This window comes from Protomyctophum parallelum, assembly GCF_964188405.1.
Source record: "Protomyctophum parallelum genome assembly, chromosome: 13".
Classification (NCBI taxonomy): Eukaryota; Metazoa; Chordata; class Actinopteri; order Myctophiformes; family Myctophidae; genus Protomyctophum; species Protomyctophum parallelum.
Window position 1 is genome coordinate 9378072 of NC_139708.1, and position 9766 is coordinate 9387837.

At 43.2% G+C, this 9766-nt stretch overlaps 2 protein-coding genes across 2 annotated transcripts; both read right to left on the reverse strand.

Moving 5' to 3' along the window:
• Positions 1 to 244: 244 nt before the first annotated feature.
• LOC310868784 (uncharacterized protein) lies at positions 245 to 4599 on the reverse strand. The gene is made up of 2 exons (XM_083779251.1): positions 4367 to 4599; positions 245 to 2326 (listed from the first exon to the last, which is right to left on the reverse strand). The coding sequence occupies exons 1-2, from the start codon at positions 4503 to 4505 to the stop codon at positions 1557 to 1559; spliced, it is 909 nt and encodes a 302-aa protein (XP_083635377.1). The 5' UTR covers positions 4506 to 4599; the 3' UTR covers positions 245 to 1556.
• A 2903-nt stretch (positions 4600 to 7502) lies between these two features.
• On the reverse strand, positions 7503 to 9399 carry LOC310868894 (uncharacterized protein). The gene is made up of 2 exons (XM_083779374.1): positions 9158 to 9399; positions 7503 to 8527 (listed from the first exon to the last, which is right to left on the reverse strand). The coding sequence occupies exons 1-2, from the start codon at positions 9306 to 9308 to the stop codon at positions 7620 to 7622; spliced, it is 1059 nt and encodes a 352-aa protein (XP_083635500.1). The 5' UTR covers positions 9309 to 9399; the 3' UTR covers positions 7503 to 7619.
• Between the last annotated feature and the right edge of the window lie 367 nt (positions 9400 to 9766).

Sequence of the window (9766 nt, forward strand, 5' to 3'; positions counted from 1 at the left end):
CATTATAAAGAAAGAAATAATTTGTAATTCTATTATGCATGTAATGTGCATGTCATCACCTGTACAGTGTACACCAGATTAGAGGATTTTTTTTTTAAGAATTAAAAAAATAATATCTTTCCCAAGGGAAGACGTCTTGTCGTCCATGGCATCCGGTACTTTATTGCCAATTAGAGGTCTTGACGTTTATGGCACTTAAACTGTTTTAAGCACGTCCTCCACCACACACACACACACACACACACACTTTCTGTAATGTATTTTTAAGGGACCATGTGGACTGGAGTGTCATCGTACTCGGCTCAGAGCTGCCAACTCCTGGTGGACCCCCGGGCCAAGACCACTTCCATCTTTTCATGACGTTTCAGAATGGGAACTTGTTATGCCTCTGGGCTTGACTTGAAACCACTAACTTGTTGGTTGACATCATGGGCCACAACCATTTCCATTTTACAAATGAGAATTATACCAGTCTAACACTTTTCACAAATAGCGAATTAATCAAACATTTCTATTATAGTCAATTTATACAATTTAGGCATTTAGCAGACGCTCAGAACAACAAGGATTTATTTTAATACATCACTAGGGTCAAAAGTAAACCAAGAACCTAACATCCGTCTAACAGTATCTGTACAATGAAAGTATATATACACTATACAATCAATGCTATGTCTACAAAAAACAAAAGCATATTTTAGCCTTTGCAGACGTCTGCAAGGTCGTTGAGGCTCGTCAAGTGCTACGCGGGCTAAGGTGGAGTCTGAAGAGGTGAGTGTCTTCAGACTACAGAGGGAGATTGGGACTCGGGAGTGAGTCTGCAGTTCTAAACGAGCTTTTTCCATAGTGGGGGCCAGAAGGGAGAGTCTGGGACGCGTGGAGTGTTGTCCCAGAAGTTTTAATGAAGGTTCTACCAGCTTCTCTGTGTTAGCTGACTGAGTGAGCAGGGGTGGGATCAGACTTTGAAGATACAGGGATGCCATATACCTTTGGTTGCTTTGTAGGCCAACATCAATGTTTTGTACTCTGTGTGGGCAGTATGGAGCCAATGGAGGGAGCAGAGAAGGGGGAGACATGTGACAATCTTGGCTGGTTGAAGACTGGGAGGCATGTGCAAAGTTGTATTTCAAAGCATGATGAAATGAAAAACAAATTACATGAAATGAAAACAAACTTTGCATGGCACCTTAACACTCTATGCACAAGCGGTTTTCTTGGTGGAGGTCTGCTCTCCACTGAGCGCATTTACTAGTATAACCCATTAATATCTGAAACCAAATCTACAAATGGCTTCTAAATCAGTAGTTCTCAAACATATTCGTGTCAAGGATCCCCAACATGATATATATTTGTTTGCGGACCCCCATCTGAAAATGTGTTGTGCCAGGAACCCCCAAAAGAGAATTTGTGTAAAGAAACGATGGCCAAAACAATGTGCTCAGTTTGCCACCATCATGTTATCCCAGGTTAGAATCCTGGATGTTACAATGTGATCCACCATGTGTTGTTTTAAGAAAATAATAACTACTGAAGCATTTACTGCAGGTGTTGCAAGATTATGATTTCTCCCCAGTGTGGATCCTGAGGTGTCTTGTCATATTTTGGTGTCGGCTAAAGTATCTACCACACTCCTTGCATCTGAACGGCTTCACTCCCGTGTGGCTCCTCATGTGTTCCTTCAAATAGCTAGGCCTGGCAAAGCATTTCCCACAAACATCACAAACCTTTGCTTTCAGGTGAGTTTTCAGGTGAAGTTTAAAATCGTCCTCTGTCTTAAAGTGCATCATCCCACACAGCCCACAGACATCTTTAGGGTGAATTTCCAGATGTTCTACCAATAAGAGTTCGGAGTAAAAGGATTTCTGACACACTTTGCAGATGATACAGGATTTTAGCTTTTTCTTCGCCTGTGGTGAACCAGTCAGTGTACGATGTTGTCCGCTTGGCGTCCACTCTTCACTTCTGTCACCGTCTCCATCTTGAGTAGCATTCCAGTCATCGTTAATTCCATTTTCAGCCTCAGAGAATCCTGGAGATGGGACCTCTTCATCAGTCACTATGATCATCTGCTCAGCTGAAGTGACAGGTAGAGGTTCTTCCTCTACTTTGTATATTTCATGTTCATTTTTCTCACAATGAGAAGTGAATATGTCATGGATTGTGTCGTCCTCTGGTCTTCTGTCCTGGCTGCTGCTCAAAGGTTCATTGTGGCTCCTCTCAGTCTGCAGTGACTGTGGGTTCTTCTGCCTTGGACTGGAATTCCACTCCTGCTGCTGCTCAGTTAGGAAATCCTTCTCCCAGACAGAGAGGTTGCGCTGTGCTTCATCTGAGGAGCAGGAAAGGAAAAGAGAACATTAGCTGTAGAAAATACTTGGCATTAATATAGTGGTTGCAAATGTATTAATTGATTGCGTGAGTCCTGTGGTGGGAGTTCTTGTCTGGTTTTGGTGTATAGAATATTAAGTGGTTCCGGTCATTTGGTGAGGGGCACAGGCACTCATTAAAAATGAATTAATTTACAAAACTAGCACAATTTGTATTGTTGACCTATTTCTACCATGTAGAGCAACTTTCGTTCAACTTTGACCCCCCTGTCACATGGAACTATGGTGTTGTGCTGCTGCTGGCATGGTGATACTGACAAATCACACCTGTGTGAAGTGAGGGGCATAACATGTTGGTTTGCTCGTCCACATATGACGTAACATTCTCCAGGTTACATGCAGCATAGGTTCCCCATTCATTGTCAATGAGGACGAAGTGTAGGACGAAGATACCGATTAGCTCGTCCACATGAAGTTAAATTCTCCATTCATTGTCAATGGGAATTTAATCTGTGTAGGACAAAAATACCGATTTGCACGTCCACATATGACGTAAATTCTCCATTCATTGTCAATGGGAATTTAATATTTGTGTAAGACGAAAATCTACACTAATAGCTCAAAAAAGTTCCATGTGACAGAGTGGTCAAAGTTGAACGAACGTTGCTCTATATGGTAGGATGGAGGATTGTGAATGTGATTATTATTATTTTCAAAGCTGACAAAGACAATATGGACACTTGGACAGCTGTCCGTATGGTGCAATATTGGTGAGTTTATCATTGCGTAATATACAAAAGAGATGGGACTGTTTTGTTTCATAAATGGAGAATTTCATGTTGTTTGCGCCTTGCGGATATGGTGATCTTAATGTGATTGATTGACTGAGTGACTGATTTTTTTATTAACAGTTTGCAGAATAGGTACAGTTCAAGGAAAGTACAGGTCCTGATGGCACCATCATCCGAGACCTTCAGCTCTCACTGGACCGGTTCACAGTAGCGTGTACGGCGACTGGGATGAGGATCGCCATCTCCAAATCCGAGGCCATGGTTCTCAGCAGGAAACCGATGTGATTGATTGTGCACTCCAAGTAGGGAATTAGACATTGCCCCAGGTGAAGGAGTTTAAGTATCTCTGGGTCTTGTTCACGAGTGAGGGAAGGATGGAGAAGGAGATCAGCCGGAGAATCGGAGCGACAGGGGCGGTATTGCAGTCGCTGTACCGCACTGTTATTGTTATGATAAAGAGAGCTGATCCAGAAGGCAATTAAGGCCAGCCACCTTAGGTGGTTTGAGCATCTTAGGTGGTTCGAGCATCAAAGTATGCCAGTCTCGAGCGTCTCCCTAGGGAGGTCCTCGATGCACGTCCCACTGGAAGGAGACCCCAGGGCAGACCAAGGATCAGATGGAGGGATTATATCTCCACACTGAATTTGGATCGCCTCGGGAAGAGTCGGGATCCCCCAGAATTAAGTTACTAATGTTGCTCTAGCCTCTGGTGAGGGAAGTCTGGATCTCTCTGGTGGAGCTGTTGCCCCCGTGACCCGACTATGGATAAGCGGTTGAAGATGGATGGATGGTTGTTGTTGTTGGTAGGGCGTTTTACATTTTAATGGCCTAGGAGCTAAATTAATTTAACCCTTTGTTTGAGCCGAATCTGATGTTTTTTGTTGAACTCCCTCTGGTGTTGTGATCGGGGTCGTGGACTTTGTTGACATTAAGGAAGTATTATGACATATACACTATACTGATACAGTAGATGGGTAACCAGGCCCATTGCAAGTTGCTGTACTCTGTCGTCAACCACAAGCTGCCCATTCCAATCAAAATGAGCAGTGACCAGAAAAAAATGACCAGTTTGTTTTGCGATGTCTGGAGCTTTGTTCTTAGGGCCTTTGAGGTGTGGTACCATTATGAGATGCATGCATAGTCGAATAAACCTTGTGAGGGCTCCTGTTATGTTAATCAGATTAGATACATTGCACACACATGCATATATCTGATCTGATGTGCTATTTAACTTGATGGTTTTATGCATACCTGATAATCTATTTGACCTGTACTGGAACATTTCTTCCTCGTAGCCTGCGATTATCTTTTCAACAGCTTCCATGATCTCATCAGCAGCCGCAGACAGAAACTGCTTCACAAGGACCCGAAGACCTCGAATTTGACTCATTTTGCTACCTAGTCGAACGGTTATGATAACATTGACTGTTGAGTTATAACCATATAAATAATGATCTTGTTCTGGTCACGATAAACTACACGAGTGAGTGCGGGGACTGTTTATGTTTACATCCGTTATCCTTCTACTGACTTCTATTGGGGTTTATTGGCGGTTGGCAAACATATTTGTGCATTACCGCCACCTACTGTTCTCTTCATTCGCCTACTGTCCAGTGTCTGAGTCCACCCAGTAATTTCATTCCAAACTCATCATGGTCGAGTCTTGAAGTGCATTCTTCCCTCAGAACACTAGGAGCAAGTAATGCCCTGGTGGTACCTTAGGCCTAAAACCGCCACCCCTTTCTCATAGTAAATATACAATTTACTGAATGCAAAGTGTTATAGTAGTATGCACCATGAACCTGCATATTCAATAATGATGAGAGCACTAAAACTAACAGTGTTACTGTGTTGCTGCCACTCTAGTCCGGCAGCCGACAGGCTTCTTTGTAAGTCGGGACTTGATCACTCCCGGCTGGGTCACCTGAGTGAGGGGTATGATGTTGCGAGACCCGAAACCCTGATGACCTTGGGATACATCAATGAGGATACGTCCCAGGTGCATCCATTTATGTATGTATTTTGTTATAGTTCTTCTATTTATAGTGACTCATAGGAATAGACTAAGTGACAAGTTGACAACCAGGAATAGTCTGGTGACCACCGGAGAGACGGGTGGCAGCCGGAAATTATACGGCACCCGGGAGCAGTATGGGTTAGCGCCCCCAGCCTGTGTCTTCCGTGAGGAAGAAGCCCAACAAACCCACGGTGAGGCCTTTAGGAGGGCCATGCAAGCCTCAAGCGGAGCCTGCGGCACCACCAAGGGCAAGGCCTGCGGAACCGTTGCGGCTTGAGAATCCACCATTCCTGAATAAAGTGCCTGGTGCTGGGAGTCTGGTGCAACGCACTGGGCCTGACCTGGTGAGAGCAGGAGTGGACCTGGTGAGACGTAGGAGGGGCCCGGACAGGTGTCAACCCACAGAGCCTAGTCCTTCCATGTGCCAGAATGGTACCTCCCAGTCCCGGCAGAGTAGTTCAGGAGGAACGGATTGTGTGGCCCTGGTTTTTCCCTAATGGGACTTATCGAGGGTAGCTACTGGGACGTAAGTCGGGACTTGATCACTCCCGGCTGGGTCACCTGAGTGAGGGGTATGATGTTGCGAGACCCGAAACCCCGATGACCTTGGGATACATCACTGAGGATACGTCCCAGGTGCATCCATTTATGTATGTATTTTGTTATAGCTTTTGTTTAAAGTGGGAAATTTTGTATATAGTATTTTTTATCGGCCTAAAATATTGTCTATATTACATTCATGAATCCACTTACTGACCGGCTATTTGGCAATTATTTTGGGGTTTCTTGTGACTACCATTAACATCCTATGGCCATTAACAAAATGTCAAATTTTCCTTTTGCTTTAAGTAGCATTTGACATGTCAAACTAGGGGGTTTTCATGATTCTGAATCCATTCAAAGCATTAGTTTTTTTTTTTTTTAAGATATTTTTTTGCGGCTTACGCCTTTTATTGATTTTTGAAGGGACAGACAGTAGGCTGACAGGAAACGGGAGAGAGATGGGGGGATGACATGCAGTAAAGGCCGTGTCGGGTCCGGGAGTCGAACCCGCGGCACACTGCGACTGGATTACCAGTCCGGTGCCCAGACCGTTACGCTACGGCCTGGGCCCAAAGCATTAGTTTTGCACAAAATACACTCCTTGGGCTGAAAGCAGCCATAGCCACTTGCCCAAATGTGCCCAAAATGTGTTGACCTCATCACATTTGTCATGACTTATATGGACGTTTTTAGCTGACTAGATTGACTAGATTCTAGTCAATCTGTTTCATGGATATAAGAATCAGTTCTTATGTCCATGAAACAAAAAAAAATTAAAAGGCAAGCGACTATATTAACTGCATTACACAAAATTGGAAATAGAAACTAAATTACTAAATTAAAAACAAATTAACTACTTAATGTCTCCTGACCCTGCATGTAAAACAGTTGCAAACCGTTTTTGACCAATGTCACTACCATTGGGAGAACAGGGTTTATGTTTTCACCCCAATCCATTTATCGGTCTGTTAGTAGCACATCTTATCTACAAATGTTAGGAACAGATTTTGCATTTGGTGTTAAAGTTTGTCATGAGTTAACAAAGAATGCATTTACTTTTCACACCACGTGGCCAAAATGTGGCATGGCCTGTCACAGAATCCTAACAGATTCATGTAGTGCCACGACACATTGAGAAAGTATTTTGTCATGGGACAATGCGGTTTGGTGGTCGACCTCCACCGGTCACATACACACTTCAGGTTTCTGTAATGTATTTGTAAGGGGCCATGTGGGGTGTCATCGTTGCAGGTACAGAGCTGCCAACTCCCTGGGTGTTGGGCGTTGCAAAATCGTGGGATTAGAATAAAAAAACAACAAAAGAAACAATGAGAATTATACTAGTCTCGTTCACACAAAAGATACAAAACTACACACTGTATGTGCAGTTTTGTAGCTGAAGTTGAAACCAGCTCAACGTTTTTGTAGCTTTGTAGCTGTTGTAGATTTCACAGCAGCTACAAACGTCTGATGTGTCTTTGTATCTTCAGGTTGCTGGCTTCCACTGAAAATGAATGGCACACTGTATCTTTGTGTCGGCCCGTGTGAACGCAGCATTTTTATTATAGTCTAATATCACATAAAAATGTATTTGAAACTTTGCATGGCACTGTAACACTATGATCAAGCTGACTTCTTGGTGGAGGTCTGCTCTCCACTGATCACATTTACTAGTTTACCAGATTAATACCTGAATCCGATTCTACAAACTTGACACATATTTCACACACTGTTTCGTTCTTTTGTCTTTTTTCAGATGCTTTATTATTTTTAAGGAACCATATAGAATAAGTTGGAAAAACTGAAAATTAGGAGTGAGTGGCACGGAGCTCTGGCCAAAACGATGTGCTCAGTTTGCCACCATCATGTTGCAGCAGAATGTCTCAGAGCCTGATGACAACAAGCCTAATATCCCCACTGGCCAAAGGAGAATTCCCATTTTGACTAGTCATTAAGATGCTGGCTTTCCATGTGGGAGACCTGGGTTAGAATCCTGGACGTTACAATGTGATCCACCATGTGTTGTTTTAATAAATAATAACTACTGAAGCATTTACTGCAGCTGTTGCAAGAGTAGGACTTCTCCCCAGTGTGGAGCCGGAGGTGTCTTGTCATATTTTGGTATCGGCTGAAGTATCTACCACACTCCTCGCATCTGAACGGCTTCACTCCTGTGTGGCTCCTCATGTGTTCCTTCAAGCCTGCATTGTTGGCAAAGCATTTCCCACAAACATCACAAACCTTTGCTTTCACATTCAGGTGAGTTTTCAGGTGAAGTTTAAAATCCTCCTCTGTCATGAAGTGCATTCCACACAGCCCGCAGACATCTTTAGGGTGAACTTCCATATGTTTCACCAATGAGAGTTCGGAGTAAAAAGATTTCTCACATACTTTGCAGATGATACAGGATTTTAGCTTTTTCTTTGTCCGTGGTGTCTTACCAGTCAGTGTACGATGTTGTCCGCTTGGCGTCCACTCTTTACTTCTGTCACCGTCTCCATCTTGAGTAGCATTCCAGTCATCGTCAATTCCGTTTTCAGCCTCAGAGAATCCTGGAGATGGGACCTCTTCATCAGTCTCTATTGGCATCTGCTCAGCTGAAGTGACAGGTAGAGGTTCCTCCTCTACTTTGTATATTATTTCATGTTCATTTTTCTCACACTGAGGAGTGAATATGTCATGGATGGTGTCGTCCTCTGGTCTTCTGTCCTGGCTGATGCTCAAAGGTTCATTGTGGCTCCTCTCAGTCTGCAGGGACTCAGGGTTCTTCTGCCTCGGACTGGAATTCCACTCCTGCTGCTGCTCAGTGAGGAGATCCTCCTCCCACACAGAGAGGTTGAGCTTTGCATCCTCTGAGGAGCAGAAAAGGAGAAGAGAACAGAAATGATTTGAAAACTTGTCAAACATTACTTGAGCATGCACTCATACATTAATTCATAATGAATTTACCATGACATCATCATTAATTCCTCGACCTCACCATTAACTATTGCTGAAGTCACTCACTCACTCACTATGACTAACGAAGTGTAATATATCATGATTTGTTAATGATGTTATTCCACAGTTCCACTTCCATGCCCAGGATGAGTGCTCATAGGAGTAGAGATCAGGAGGGTCAGTCTCACTCTGGATGTTGCAGAGGTGAGCACACATCCAGTGGGCATAGAAATGGAACTGTGGAAAGACCCACCATATATAATTACAGGCAATATGGATAAACCATTAAAAGCTGTCCATATATATGCATGGTGCAATATTGGTGAGTTTATCGTCGAGTAATACAACTAGATGGGACTGTTCTGTTCAATTCATAAATGGGGAATTTAACCTTAATCTATAGGTTGCTCGCGCATATGGAGTCATCTTGGAGATCAAAATGTTAAACAATGCACATATCAGATCTGATGTTCTATTTAATTTGATCATGGATAGGCATGACCCCGATTTTAGTAAGTAGCCTATGATAATCATATGCATACCCGATAATATATTTGACCTGATCTCTCGTTTGTACTGGTGCATTTCTTCCTCGTAGCCGGCAATTATTTTTTCAACAGCTTCCACGATCTCATCAGCAGCCGCAGACAGAAACTGCTTCACAAGGACCCGAAGACCTTGAATTTTACTCATCTTGTTATCTAGTCATCAAACGGTTATGACCGCACTGACTCCCTGTTGACCATAAACCATGTTCTGGTCACAATAAACTACACGAGTGTCTGTTTACATCCGTTGTCCTTCTTCTCTATTGGGGTTTATTGCTCTTATTCTTTCGTGTTTATTGGCCGTTAGCAAACATATTTGTGCATTACCGCCACCTACTGTTGTCTTCATTCGGCCTGCTACCCTGTCCTGTGCAAACTTAAACTATTTATAGAAGTGTCTGTCAACCCAAACAAGTGATTTCATTCCCAACTCATGGTCTGAGTATTGGTTGATGTGCATTCGTCCCTCAGAACACAATCCACACTGTCAGTGATGTGCACAACATTTAAGAATATCCAACCTAGCTGCTTCCAGTACTTATCATCTTGATTCTCAGACTTTCATCACAAATTCACAATAATAAATGCTTTTTCCCTCCTGTT